This window comes from Myiozetetes cayanensis, unplaced genomic scaffold (assembly GCF_022539395.1).
Source record: "Myiozetetes cayanensis isolate MyiCay16 unplaced genomic scaffold, myiCay2020 scf2-11, whole genome shotgun sequence".
Taxonomy (NCBI): Eukaryota; Metazoa; Chordata; class Aves; order Passeriformes; family Tyrannidae; genus Myiozetetes; species Myiozetetes cayanensis.
The window spans coordinates 36231779-36247351 of NW_026087411.1; the positions used below are offsets into that span (position 1 = coordinate 36231779).

At 34.9% G+C, this 15573-nt stretch overlaps 1 protein-coding gene across 8 annotated transcripts in view; it reads left to right on the forward strand.

Moving 5' to 3' along the window:
* The window catches only part of CEP170 (centrosomal protein 170), a 99931-nt gene that overhangs the window by 56217 nt on the left and 28141 nt on the right, over positions 1–15573 (forward strand). For 6 of the 8 annotated variants that reach the window (XM_050315186.1, XM_050315188.1, XM_050315182.1 and 3 more), the window contains exons 10-11: positions 7492–7641; positions 13886–14012. In XM_050315186.1, coding sequence (XP_050171143.1) covers positions 7492–7641; positions 13886–14012 — 277 coding nt within the window. The remainder of the gene's footprint in view (positions 1–7491; positions 7642–13885; positions 14013–15573) is intronic. The other 2 variants (XM_050315187.1, XM_050315189.1) reach the window with 1 other exon arrangement.

The following is a 15573-nucleotide window of genomic DNA, read 5'->3' on the forward strand; positions in this document are numbered from 1 at the left end:
ACCAGATCTTGTCTCCTTTGTTAAAATATGATCAGTAATCCTGGAGATTGTTATTGTTATTATAACTCCTCTTGTTATGGAGTTAACATACATGCTATGGACTCCTCCTGGCAAATGGAAAAACTACTTGAAAATAATCAACAGGCAGGGAGTAAGTTAGGAGAAAAAAAATAATCTCAGCATGTTTCAATGACTGTTTAAGGAACTAAGATAGATATATCGATTTTCAGAAAATGACTTTCAGGTCTCCTGTCTTTTTACAGCCTCTGGGTTTAATTGCTTTTACCATTGCTTCAGCAGTTTCATCTAGAAAGAAATTCCTTTTAGCCCCACAGAATCTCTTGTCTGCAGAGTAGCTGTGTTTTATGAATATAATGCTGAAAAAGCCATAGAACAGTTGGGGTCTATCAAATCATCTGAGCATATACATTTTGTCAAGAGATCAGAGGATATTTATGACTTTTTTTCTTACGAGGAGTTTTATAGTCTCCAAACTTATTGTTTCCTTTTGAATTTAGAATCCTAAAGAAAATTAATTCTTCACTGTAGCAAACAGGGACAAAATATGTATGCATGTAAATATGTAACTGGTGTCTGTTAAGAGGAAGTTCTTAGACTTGGCACATTGATCCTTTTCATTTGCTTATGTAGCTTTTTTTATACCAGAGCATCTTGCATCTGATTCTATAACTTCAATATGTAGTTAAAATGACATAAACAGCTTCTGTGAAAATCCATGGCTATTCATGAGATAAGCTGTGCATAGAACATGCTCTTTTTGCCTGGGATGGCCAGGATAACTGCCAAGAACAAGTGAAAACTATTAAAATCAGACTCCTCGGAAACAACTTGGTCAAACACCGTTCATGCAGTAGCTAAACACAAAGTGAGCTGAGACATTGTACTCTTATCGTGCTTTCTGAAAGGTGGGAAAAAATGTTTGCCTTTTGTCTTTTCTATATGATCAATAAATAACTCTGCTTTTAACAATCAATTCACTGTATATTGTGAATGCCTGAACTACCTTCTTTGGAAGAATTGTCAGGAGCTCAGTCTCAACACTAAATGCAGCGTTGCCAAGATAATCTGCGATATGGATCTGAAGCCTCTTCAATTTCCTTCCTCTCTGGAATCCTCTGTTCCCATCAATCAATCATCCTCTGAGTGTGGCATATTTACAATTTCTTCTTCTTTCTTAGTACACCCAAACTGTGCTCGAAATTCTGCTTGTATTTCCAAACCCATGCTATTAGCCCCTTTTTTTTTTTATTTTAGTTTGTTTCTTACTGGTCTGATTGTATCAGTTCGCAGCTCAGTTTCTGAAATCTACTTTTGACTTCTCTGATGATCAAATATACTCATCATCTTCCTTTCACCTAAAAAGTTATGAATCATAATTGCTATCATATTTTACTGTATTCTCATTACTTTACAATGACAAATACCTGATTTCAAATTTAAGCACTTGTTCCTTGTTTTATTTTGCCATGATCCTTTCATTAATGCACTGTGCAGTGTAGCCCCTTGTCCATTACCTGTACTCTGCTTTGATTTATTTTTCTTTTTTAACTATTCATCTTTGAATTCCCTTTTGTATGCTTTTTGTCCTTAGGCTTTATTCTGTTCCTTTTATACAGATAACCTGCACTGAAATTAATAGCATTTAAATCATACATGTTTCAAATATATGTTTCTAGACTGTGTCTGTTGTTAGGATCTGAAAGAATAGAAAAAGAATTATTGAAATAATTTTAGTTTTCGAATACCATCATTAATGAATAGGTTCCTAATTGTAGCTCTCTGAATTGCATCTAGAATCTTTATTTTTGGGGTTTCTCTGATTTTATTAATATTATTAGTAATTACTGCATATCCTTCACATTAAGACTACAGAAGTAGTCTGTTGGGGAAAATTTAGTAACTCAAAATTTTATAAGTAAACAGGATTCTTCAGATCTGTATTTTGAATAAAATCAGTGCTTCTAGTTTGTGTTCACACTCTCAGAAGTGCTCTCTAATGTTTTGTGTAGTCAGTATGTGTGGAGAACAGCAGAATCCCCGTTCTAATATACGTAATTTGCTATAAAACTGAGTGAACATATCTGTTAGAAGTCTCAAATAAGACTTTTTTTTCCCATTGATATCAGTATCTTCAGTATTGATTTGGATGAGCAACTAGGTCTATTGTCATTAAGTACTGACTAATTATAAGCCATGAAATAGTTTAAAATTAAAGTAAGTATAAAGTCCAGACATGATGAACTTTGAGAGGCATGTAAATGAGATACAACTGGAAAAGTTTTTCTTAGTCAAGAACTTTTTAAAAAGCATATAAGGAAAACATCAAGTGGGAGTTTTGGGTATGGGGGGTTTTTTAGCTAACCCATTGTCTTTTTGATTCAGAAACATGGTTCCTGTTGCCATTATTTTTTTCTGACCAGTTTTTACTTTAATTTCTAGAAGGTATTCCGTATATTGAGAGAGAAAAAAACCTTCTGTGATTTTAAAGAATCATTACTTTAGATAGTTAATTCTAAAATCACTATGTTGACCTCAAGTATAGTTCATCTGTGCTACAAAAGGTATTAATTCATTATGGGGCAGGGGACAGAGGAAGGGAAAGAGAATCCTGATCACTAAAGCCAGCTTGTGTGAGAGCTGTGTTTCAGCTATGGTGACAAGCAGGTGAGCTCTGAGTCATCATCCATTTTCACAGGGAAAGTGTGTATGGCCTGCCAAAAACAGATTACTCTACTTTCTACAAAACTGGCCTTTGCCAAAGAGGGCAAGGCATGTGCTCAGAGTTGGTCCTGTAGCTCATGCTGTCTCCAAAAATACACCAGTACTTTTTACAGTGATTGCATCTTGTTTGTGTTGTGTAACATAGGTTTTGTTAATTCTTGTTTGTGGTTCGATCAATAATTTTAAAACTTACTGGCCTATAAAGTTTTATTCTCAGAATATTGGAGAAACTGTTGCTGAGATAAAGTGATGGAATTTATGAATATCCTCATTAAGGTGCAATTATTTTGCCATCAGTTATTTTTACTTTGCCTCTGTATCTTTCAGGCCAAATTTGCATTCCAGTAATAGGATAGTGCTTTGGGAGTTGCCAAAGTTTTAGCCTGCTGTTTTGTTCCTTTGTTTTACTGGTTGAACTGCAGGATGTAAATGAAGTATCAAAGGGGATCTTTGGACGTTTTACTGTTCACTGTTTTGAAATTGAAAAGTATCTGTCAGGAACTCCCCTTTTCCCCTCTGATTTGGGATATTTGTAGCTCTCTCAAGACTGGCTCTCTGCACTAAAAGACCTGAGATGCTAAGTTATTAATAAGATCACTGTTATTAAGGTTCATAGAATCACATAAGCTGGAAAGGACTGTAAGAGATCTCTACTTCAAACCCCTGCTCAAAGCAGAGTCACCTTTGAGGTCAGACATGGTGCCCAGAATTTATCCATTTGGGTCTTCACAGCCTACAGGGGCCGAGACTAGGCAACCTTGCTTGGCTGTCCCTGGAGTGAAAAAGCTTTATGTCCTGTCTGAACCTTGCTTGTTTCAACTTACCTGGGTTACCCCATGTCCTCCTGCCATGCACCATTGTGAGGAGGCTGGCTACCATCTTGATACACTCCTCATGGGTACTGGGGGGGCTGCTTTTAGGGAATCCCAAAGCCTTCCCTTCTCCAAGCTGGTAAAGCCCATCTTCCCCAGACTCCTCCCCACAGGTAAAGGGCTCTAGTCTTGACAATCTTGGTGGTCCCTGCTGAGCTCCCCTGGCTACACAATGTCTCTTGTACTGAAGGGACCAAAACGATGCAGTCTATCACCTGTTTAATCCATTTGCTTAAGAGGCCAACTGGATTGCAGGTTAAACAAAATTATGTTGACTACATTTCATAGGTGGGGCTTGACTTTCTACAGCAAGTGTTGTTGTCATTCCCTTGCCATTCAAAATGTCCTGATTTGCAGTGTAAATTGTTCCATGCTTCATAACAATAAAATAGTCATTTTAAAATACAACCACCACAGTTTATACCATTTCTGACTATTCTACCATGACAAATGGGGCAGGACCCTGCAGGAACCCAGTGTAATGATGCAACTTGGTGCCGTGTCTAGATTTTTCCATCAGTTAACTTTCGGGGATTCTGTGAAAATTGTCATCCTGGTTATTTTGTTTTATAGCTTCATGAAACTTAAGTATTCAGGATGAAGTAATGTAATCTTCCTGCTAAAATATCATTTCATAAAAATAAATGATAGGGCAGAGCAGGGCAGAAAGCTTTTAGCTTTTCAGAATGATTGCTTATAGGAAGCTGTTAGTTGGGAAATATCTTTCTCTGGTAGTTTCGGTTTTAAATTACATCTGTTAGAAAACCCCAGTATTAATACCTGTTGGCTTGTTGGGTTTTTTAATATTTTTAGGAATTGTTTTCTTTGTATTTATTTATTCGTTTTACATTACTCGTCATTACCAAGATTCTCTCAAAAAATGCAAGATCACAGTTTTGTGAAAATCATTATTTACAGTGATGTAAAAGAAGTGTAAAAGAGTCAGGCAAGTTTTTATTTTCCATTGACAGCTGTGTGCTGGATATGTGTGATTTGTGATGGCTGGGAAAGTTCTTGAAGTTATAGATGAATGCATAGAATCCATTTACCTCCTTTATCAAAAATAAAAAAAGGTTTTCTTCTCATTTTTCAAGTAGCTCAATATATCCGTATCTATACTGTGGAATCTGTCTTAATCTTTTTCTTCCCCAAAACACACTTAATCAAAATAATCTTAAGTTGCTTCTGTAGCTTCTGCCTCTGACACATAAAAGCTTTACAGAGAGAAACCTCAGTCTTTTTGTATAAATAGATAAGAGGTGCAGTGATGCATGTCAGCAGCATTTCCTCAGGATTCTCTTGGTTTGATTAAGTTATCTCCTAGACGTCCCTTAAATGACTTTGAAATCGTGAAGATATTTAATGAACAGAAACATCTGAAGAATTGAAAGCCTTGAAGAATGTATTTAGTCTTTGTGGGAAGATACAGGTGTCTGTTCAGGCTTCAGTCACAACAGCCCGCTGTTTGCACACACACCTTATTGTAGCAACCCATGAAGTACAAATTGCATTTTTCTAAATGGTAGACAATTTTATCAAATGCTGAACGTGAGTTCTTTTGTCTTTTGTGTAGTTTTTGTATTTAAAATCTTAATTGTGTGTTAGTGACAAACTTTTCAAAGGGTTTTTATATATCACAAGTCTGAAATTTAGTCTTTGGGCTATATTGCACTTATGTGAATCTCTTCCTATGAGAAGAGGAACCTTAAAGTTGTGTAGCAGTAGAACTTAGACAGGGCAAGGGCATGCATGTATCAGTGCTGCTAGATGTAGAATGAAATTGTAGTACAAAAATACACTTTTATAGAAGATGTTTTCCCTGTCTAATAATACTGTCCCCAAATACTTTGTTTGTCTTTTCTGATGTCCCCACTTTTTACAGAGAAGGAACATTGGGAGTAGTATTAGGAGGTAAATCTGTTATGTAGGTCTTAGTGCTACCTGTATTACCTTTCACAGAAAAAAAAATAGACAATATTCAGATTTGATTTTGCTGTAATTTTGGTAATATAACAACCCAATTTGCTTAAACAGGAGTTCAGTATCAGAAAAGGTAAGACTGAAAGAAAGAAGCATTAGGTGCTGTTATTTGTTACACAAGGAAAGAAATTTGACATGGTAAATGAATGTGCTGTCAGATAATATGAAGCAATTTACAGGCAGCAATTTGCTCCTGTTGCCCTGATTAGATATGGAAGTGTGGAATTAATATTTTCCCTCAGGTGCTTATGCGATAAAACCAGAATTTCCTTTCATTTAAAAGAACATGTAAAATTTGTAATCAATGGAACTGTGCTACACAAAGAAAGTGTCTTCAGAATAGTGGTATATTAAAAGAATGGAGTCAGTGAATGATAATTGGTTTGCATCTTCAAAAATTGCTAACAACTGTACAAATCATAAGTGTATCATTAAATCAAAAATTTGTCATATCACTCTTTTTAAAAAAAAAGTAAATACACATTTTTTTGAAATACTCTTAAGCATTTTCTGATTAAGTCTATTCAGCCATAATTTTTGTATAAATTGAAAACTGGGGAGCATGTCTGCGTTTTAAAATGGCAGGAAAGCAGGCTTTTTTCTGGACAATTAGAAGAGCATAAGCAGTTGAATGGCAGGGTACTTAATTATTATTTTTCCCTTTGTCTGCTTCTCAGAAACTAACATTGTGGTTTGTGGCCATCTAGTGGTGAATCCATTTTTAAACACACTAACCTTTTCAGAATTGTAGTATACCAGTCCTCAAGCTTTCCTGTGCAAACCTGAATTACAGAACACTTTTAGAGAAAAAATAATTCTGTAGTTCTTCTTTTCTGTTGCCCTAGTAGTATTTTTAACAGGACACTAACATCTGGAAGATCATTTCCTTCTTTCCCTCTCTTTGTCTTTCTGTAAGACAAAACAATTTTTCATGTTTCTTTTTAGTTTCCAATTGTAATGTGTGTGGGAGGTTCATTTTATTCTGTAAATTTTTTTTAATGTCTAAGTCCTTGGTAGTAAAGCAGTGAATTTATTTGTTAGGCAGAAAGTTAAAAATTTTATAAATTACATGTTTCCAAGATACAGAATTCTCTAAAATGTCTCTGAAGTATACATTAATTCTGAAAGCAATTCATATTCCTTAGTATCTGTGACTCACGAGAAATTTGGCAGACAGTATGCTGGCTCTCCTACTTAAGTCCCTATTACTAAATTGCTGTGGTAATAACATTTTTCTAGAATTTTTTTTTTTTTAGCAGTGGTTTTCAACTGTCATGGGAAAATTATTCTGTCATAAGTGGCAGGGATTAATATAAGCATCATTAGGAAACAGTGTAGTAAAAGAACCTTTGGCAAGTCATATCTTGAATGAAATGAGTCTACACGGTTCATGAGGCCTGGCGGACTTCTAACATCTGCTAAGTCCCTAACAAAAGAAAAACTGAAATTTTATTTGTATTAGAGAAGTAATTCAGTAAGTATATTAGTAGCAGATGTAAGCATTTGTATTTCTTGTTTTCACCAGGTAATAGCAAAAATTTGGAAATTTTGTGGTTCCAGTATTGGTTTTTTCCTTAATTTGTAAAATGTTTTTTTAATGATTTTGCTTTTACCTTTTGTTTCTTTCCTCTAAGTGTCATTTTTTCATATCTGACCATTCCAACTAGCAGTTCCTTGAATTTTCAGTGTTGATATAGACTTCCACTTTTTTTTTAAATTTTATTACTCTAGATATTTCTGATATTTAATTTGTAGAATTCACCAAGGTGACAGATAAGCATAATACAACAAAACCTACTTAAATTCACTATCCAGCATGCCACCATCCATCCATTAACATTGAACATTGTATCAGGATGGTATTGGGTTAATGAATGTGATGTTGTTTCATTTTCAGGTATTTGGAGTGGATGACAGCCAGGATTATAATAGGCCTGTTATCAACGAGAACCAGAAAGATTTAGTAAAAGATTGGGCTATAAATTCTGCTACAGTAGTGCTGGAAGAAAAAAGACCACTGAGTACAACTGGATTTCTTGACACAGAGGTAGAATTTAACTTTTGACGGTCTTCTTTTTTCTTCCAATAAGAGAGAGCACTAAGAACTGACCAATAAGTGTTAAACAGCAAACAAAATCTTGCCTGGAAAACATTGGCTCGGATTTCTAAGTATTTTATTTTTCTTAGGCCTTTATTGCATTATCAAAACTTCTCTGTCAGAGAAAGCACATTACATTGTGAAGGTGTTTTAAACTTTGCTACCTTTCTATGTGCACTAGCACCAGTGTACTGGAAATGTAGCAGGAGTTTCCTTGCAACGTACATTGGCACAATATACACTACTTGTAAATTATGCAACAGAACTGAGGAATGGCTGATTATGTTTTATAGCCCAAAAAAAGTAACTATATTAATATTTAGAAATAAGATGTATGTATTTAATGTGTGATACCAAGTCAACTGGGAAAAAATGGTGGATAATACTTTTCAGACTTTTTTTCTGAAGCCAGAGGACTTTAGGTTTTTATGTTCACAGTGAGTTCTCCAGTGAGATGCCACTCATGATGAGTCACTTGTATTAGTTGTTTTAGAAGCAGTATAATTTAATCAGTTAGTGAAAGATTAAGCAGAGAAACATGCCTGGCTTTCTATATGGCTCAGAATATGCACACAGGCATATGCACACAGATATTAATGGTATTTCATGTTGAAATCTTGGGAGACATTCTGATATCATTGTGATGGATAAACTGTAACTTGAAATCTGTCTGGAACAGAACAGGATCACACTGGAGCAGAATTAATCTGGTAACAGTAATGAAGGACATCACACTAACTTCTACTTCCCTTGGGAGACTATGTGTGAAGTATGATCCTATAAATTAGCAAACTTTATAAATAAGCATTTTTTAAAAATATATTAAGAGCTTAAAATATGACGTAGTGTGCCTGCTATGCAAATACGTTGGTTTTAGTATCTACATACCTGCTTCTCCTAGAGAACGTGTGGTTTATCATGGTTGTATTTTAGTTACTGTGAAGTCTTGAGACACTAAGTCTATCATTCTATCTAGAGGAGTGTCTTTGACTAGTTTCCCTAACATTACAGCTTTGTCAATTATTGCCATATAGCATAGGCTTATCAAGTGGAAAAATTTGCCAAACTTTGCCTTTCACCTTGCTGCTTTGCACAATTCTATAACCTTTTCTTTCTCTCCTTTTTTTACGCCTTTTGCAGCATTCAGCTCTTTTGTGCCATATCAGTTTTCAAGAGTATTGGTATTTTTCGACTTGTATAATTTCATAAGCAGAATATGTGATATATTTTATAAACATAATAGGGATTTCCAGGTGTCATATTTTGCAAATAACAGGCTTTGATTTTGGAGGACTGAGACTTCTGAAATGATAGGGCAGGTTTAAGAAACCTTACAGCAACGATATACTAAAACTCACTTTGATTTAGGTTGAAATTACAAGAATTATGCCATTCTATTACTGTGGCTGCATTAAAAGGTCTTTGTATATTTCAATAGAATAGGTTATTAGCATAATTTGGAATACTATTACAAGTCATGATGATGTGGAAAAAAATGAAAATTGTTTAGTAAGTCAAGGAGGAAAACTGACATAAGCAATGTGGATATAGCAAGGTTTAGTGTAAGAAGAGTCAAGGACAGGTGAAGGTGGAAGAAAGGCTTGTCAGAGAAAGTTAAAAATAGAAGTTGTTTGACAGATATGTAGAAGTAAAAGAGAAGCTAGTTCAGAAAATTAGAGTTGTGTTTTGTAGGGAAATAGTGGGAAAACAATCATGAGGATAACTCCTGAGAGAAGATTGTTGTATCTAAAGTCTTACTGCCAAAACTTGCTCTCAGTTTGGTTTTTTCATTAGGAAAGAGAAAGGTAAGGTGTGCAGGTGTCATGTTCTCATATACAAACTTTTCTACTTGTGGGTTTTCAAGACTAACTGCATTACTGAGCTGCAGATCATAAGTTAATAAGCCTAACTGAAGATTGTGGCTAAACGGTCCAGTACAGTCAGGGTAGCTCAGTGTTCCAGTCTTGTGCCCACTCAGATTGTGGATGGACCTTACTCCAGCTGCCCATCACAGTTATTCTTGTAGATGGTTTAGCAGAATGAGGTGAATCCAGAACATGATTGATATAGAAAAAACAAAGAATAAAAATTTAAGAAATTTCAGTTAAGGAAGATGGAAAAGATGGCCAAGGTAGGGCTGGTTCACCTAGAGTCACTTTGGGGGTTGAAGATTTATTCTGAACTTAAATATCCTAACTTTAAAGGGCTTGTGACGTATCATGAATAACATGCTTGAAAAAGACCTAGAAACTGCTTTTCTTATTAAAGAAATTCTCAGCTTTTCCTTTGATATGACAGTCTTTAGTACTTTGGAGTAGTGTTTGTCATAAGACTGAATAAAATGCAGAGTGAATGTCATGACATGGTTGGATTGAGCCTGAATACACTGATTCTTGCCTTTTCAATGATTAAATATAGGCAGTAAAAGTACTAAATCCATCTATTTAAAGTATTTAAATGTTTTTATTTTCTATATTATAAGCTGCCACTTGCCAACCAAGGTAAGTGTGATTTAACAACAAAAATTAAATAAGGTAGAGAACAAAGAGTGTTATTGTTGTTAATATTATTTGTTCTTATTATGTGAGCTTGATAAATAAAAATACTGCAGGCATTTAGGCTATCATTTATCCATCCAGCTTCATTTAATTTTCAGTGGTCAATTGTCTATGCTAACAACAGCTCTTAAATAATGGTTTATCAGCATTGTCTTTGATATGCTTCTGTTTTTTGTTTAGTTTGTGGTTTGTTTGGGATCTTTTTGTATTTGTTTGTAAGACCAAAGCACAGTTAGAAACCTGATTCTTCATCTCCAGGGTCATCAGTGCCATTAACTACAATGTTCCTGTTGCAGTTTTGATGCCCATTTCATGTCTTTCCCACCAAAGATGAAATAAATAGTACTGCTGACATTCTGAATATTGAATAACTTCATTCATGTAAATGTTTGCTATATTGCTTCTTAAAAGTGGGGTACTTAGAGGCTGTATTTCCTTTTGTTTGTCATCTCTAATTACACTAATTTCCTGTCCTTCTGTAGAGCAAACCATTCAGTTTGAAGTTTGATACTTGCTTTTTTGTTTGAACTTAGGGGCTATACTGAAATGTAGGATGATGTGTCATCAATATCATATGGCTGTGAAAAGGCAAATAGGACCCTTGGATACCTGGGAAATGTGTTTTTAGTACAAAAGGGCAGTATTATTGCCACAGTGAAGCTTCCTCTGTAATAATGTCACTGGAATTGTTACCATTCTTGATTAAGAACAGTGAATGCAAGTCTAGAGAAGGAAGAAAGAAGTCTACTCAGATTAATAAGGGAATGGAGCTTTACCTTACAAGAACAGATGAATGCTGTTCGTTTAGTCTGGCAAAGGAGTAGCTGAGATGGGTACAGTTGCTGGGGTTTGATGTATAAATGGAGTAAATGTAACAGAAGGGAATAGAACTGTTTGAGGTAGGTGTCAGTGTTGTTCCAGGAACAAACTGAAGACACTGGCTGTAAATAAAGCATGTACGGAAATTTGTAAAAAGATCATCATCCCTGGAGGAATGTAGTTCTGAAGCAGGTGGAGTGGGGAGGGACTAAAAGATCTGCTTGCAAGACAGCACTTCAGTTTTTTGAAAAGGTGACATAATACGATTCTTGCAACTGGAATTGACAGGAGCTATGTGTCTGAAAAGACATCTTTACACCTTTTTTTTTTAATTTAATTAATTTCAGCTAGTTGAAATTTATTTTTAAAATAATATTATTCTGCTCTGAAATGCCAAGTATTGGAGATGCTTCCAGGTGTAATGTGTGTGCTGTGGATTATTTTCAGGTGTGGAGCCTGAAGCCCTAAGTCTTCTGGCTGAATAATCAGTCCATAGGAATCCCTGGGTCCCTTTTCTAAAGATTTATTGCTCCTGTTGAGTTTATGTAATAAGTGTAAGGGAAAGCAGATTTAACATGAAGTTAAAAGGCTGGTATGTGATATGTAAACTCAGCTTTTCTGAAAGACAAGGGAATGCTTTTTATTATTCAAGACAAGATTTCAAGGATTGCTTACTTGAGAGCCTGTAGGGTGCAAATCGATATGGATTATAGGAAGAGCATTAGGATAACTATATGTGACTTTTTAGATATGTGTTTTATAAAGCTTACACTTTTTGGATGTGCTTAAACTACTATCAGAAGAAACTGCTTTTCACAGCTTTGTTGTTTGTGCTTGTGTATATGGAGAGTTAGCAAAGCACACACATTCACTGCAATATAGAAACCATTTTTAGCGGTGTAATTACATTCAGAGAAAAGTAATTCGTGATGTTGCTTTACTACAGGTAATCTGTGAAGTCTTTAATATGTTTCTCCATTTTGAAGTAGAATTCAGGTTTCTAACACATATTTATCTCTGAAATTGTTTAGGTGGTATAGAAGGAACTAGTTGGAGTTTTCTATAGCCGACAGTTGGGACATCTGTCATGTTTGGATTTGGCTGTAATTAATTGTTTTATTAAAGATGGAAGTTCACTAGTACAGACAGGAAATAGAGAGAAGAAAGTTTAGAGATAAGAAAGAAAAATAAGGTTTCAGCAGTAGTTGTCAGTGCATAAATGCTGCATGTTTTTGCGCAGGGTTTTTGTAATATTCTTCCTGGCACCCTTTTCCTTGCATTGTGTTCAGGAATGCCCGTAAATAACAAACATTGAATTGCCTTCCTTTGCTTTTATCAGACTTGAATTTTATAACATTTTGATTCTCAAAAGTTAATTCAAAATATGGAAATTTTTATAATAGTTCAAACAAATTACTTGGTGCATCTCTGATTTACTACATTCATAATATTCTGGAAGAGATTTGTGATGTTGCACTTTGCATGAATCAGGAGAAATTCAAGATCCTAAATTCAAGTTTTTCAAAAGTCTGAGGAACTTTTACTTTGAAAGAAGTTATTATACAGTAGGTGACATTATTCACCATTCCATTTCTGCTAAATAAATTTTATAAATACATGTAGTTTGTTCCTGGTCAAAGACCCAAAGTGGCCAAAGCATTAGGCAAAAATCAGCTTTTTGAATAGAAGTGTGGAGATTTGAAGAGGCAGCAGAGCTTCAGCTGACCTTTGAAATATCTCCTACAAGTGTCTTTATTAAGCAAGTTATCGGTATCTCCACTGGTTTCCCATCTCTTATTGCTCGTTTGGATTGCCGATGGTTATGTACTACTTTGGAACTGTAGTCAGTGATTTCTGTCATTTGCAGTACTTTGTCTTTTGAGTACAATAAATTAGACTATCTAAATTTCTATAAAACCTTTGATTGTGTGTGTGTGTGTGTGTGTGTGTGCATGTGCAGATATATGTATGCATTGGCAGCTGCCAGGTGTCTTTATTTGGAGATATAAACAAGAGAGACTAATATATCTGATAACACAGTAATGTTGTTATATTTTAGAAATCAGGGTTTTTAAAAAAATATATATAACAACACAAGAAGATGGTTTAATTTTATGCTTTTCTACATATAAAAAAATTTCAAGGTTTCAAAAGGCTTACTGTCCAGAAAGTAAATTAATTTTCTCTCTAGTTTAGCTTCAGTAAAAATTATCAGATACTGATGACAGTGAATTCACTGTTACCCAATAGGATGGTTTAAATCTAATCTTTGCTTCTTTTCTTGTTTAGGCCAAACAAATAATCTGAGCTTCCTTTCCTTTCCATCATAAGTTACCTTACCCTTTCAGTCCTTAAGGTAGTCTTTCTATAATGAAGTAAATGCAATATTTCATCTGGACAAGAGGGTCTTCTAAACTGGTAAAATGTCACTTCCTTGTCTTCCTGAAGCACATTTTTAATTTTTTAATGCACCGCCCCACCCCATAGTTTTTTCCTGCACTTTTGAGCTGAGGACTGAAAGTAACCTGATCTTAGAACTAGCAAATGTTCTGATATATTTTTTTATAGGTTCTGATGTTTAAAAGTTAACTGCACTAGGAACTCTTGTTTATTTGGTACTGATTCTGCAACTATATAGATTTTGTTTGTTTGCCATTCTAGACCTGGAAACTCTAAAATTTATTGAGGTAAACTATTTTTTCGACTTCCTCCAGGAAAATAGTGTTTGACATATTTATTCAGGAAAAACCTGGAAAGATGGCATGCTTTTTATCAAACAGTTGTAATTTTCTTCTGGTTTTTTTTTTCTTCCTTAGGAAGGTTCTACTAATCCTGGAGGTAAACGTTGGGTATCACAGTGGGCCAGTTTGGCTGCTAATCACACACGCCATGATGAAGATGACATGAGATTGGACTCATCTGTGCCTGCTCCATTAGAAAATGGTATTAAAAACTCTTCTTGTTGTCATATTTCTACTGAAGGAACCTATGAAAGGGAGAAAAAAGTGATTATGTATGCTAATTAAGCAGCTTTCTTACTCTTAATACCTCATCTTCACCTGAAGTTCTTCTTAGCAGAAACAGTGTAAAAACAAGTTCAGTGGTAGTGTTGTCTGGCATGGGAGATGAGTGCCAGGATTACACTGAATGTTACTGAAAGAGGAAAGTTTAAAAACTGTTTAATATTAGAGAAACTTTCACTTGACTGCAATTTGGGTTGGTCTGCATAGTACGTTTCTTTCCTTACATCTTTCTTGGTACTTTATTTAATAGTCATTACTTTAGTATAATGACTGTTAAACAATCCAACATGAGAGACCAGTATTCAGCTGAAGCGTAGTATCCTTCCTTCCCTTGGAAGAAAACAGAAAACCTTCTGTTTCTTGAAAAAGCCAGAAACCTTAGCAATGAACCACTTTATCTCCCTTTCTTGTAGTGCCAGATGTTCAGGCTATGTCTCTCCATAGTTTACCTGTTCACATTTCTGATTTTTAAGTGGTTTGTTTTTCAACATCTACCCTCTTGTCTACAAAGGAGTTGCTTACCTTATTTTACTTCTTCTATGCTTTTTTCTTCTTCCCAATGTCACTTTAGAGGTTATGATCATCTTTGCGAGAAGTTTTGCAAAGAAGTTTTCTGCTTCTGATGTTGAGTAATGCAAGCTTCTGTATCAGTGCATGAAAGAATTCTTACCAGTAACTGCTGCTTCTATCGTAGCTCTTCCTCCCCTCATAACCATTGAATTTGGCCTAGGATACTAAAAATCAAAGGAAATGGAAAGGGGAAAAATTAAATTATCTGCTTTACATAGAATAATGGAAATCAAGAGCAAATTTCACACTGTTTGGAAGGACTGGGTGTACATACAGGGCACTTAAAATCATAGCTACTGAGACTCATCCTTTGGGTGGTAATCAGCAGCTTTGGTGGTCTTTTGTTTTCCATATTGTTTTAAATTGTCATTTTCAGATGGGACAGTAACTAGGATTCTCTTTGTAGAGATGAGGTCTTCTTTTACTATTGAGATCTTTATGACATAAAGTGAAGCAACTACTGTAGCACATACATACAGTGCAAAATTCTAAAATACTTAAGGAAAAATAAAGCAAGCATTCAAGCACCAAAAATGTAACAAAAGTAAAATTTGGTATGTATGTCAGAAGACCAATTCACAAAATCTGTCTTGTTGACTTAGATGCCTGTATCTTCTTTAGAAATCTTAGTAGTTAAACTTCACGTAACACATATATAGCCAGATACAACACTGAACAACTCCACACATTTTTTTTACTAATGCCTGTTTGAAATTCACCAAGAAGCAAGTTATATGCCTTTATATATATATAAAATATTTGATCTGGTGAGTATGTCTGAGAGAAGTCAATCTTCACAGATAGCAATCATATTGATTTTCATTGAACTTTGACTTTTTGTCATAATTTTCCAGAAAAAAAACAGTCCAGGAATTAGAAAACCTTGCTTAGATTTCAGAGATATGTCCTTC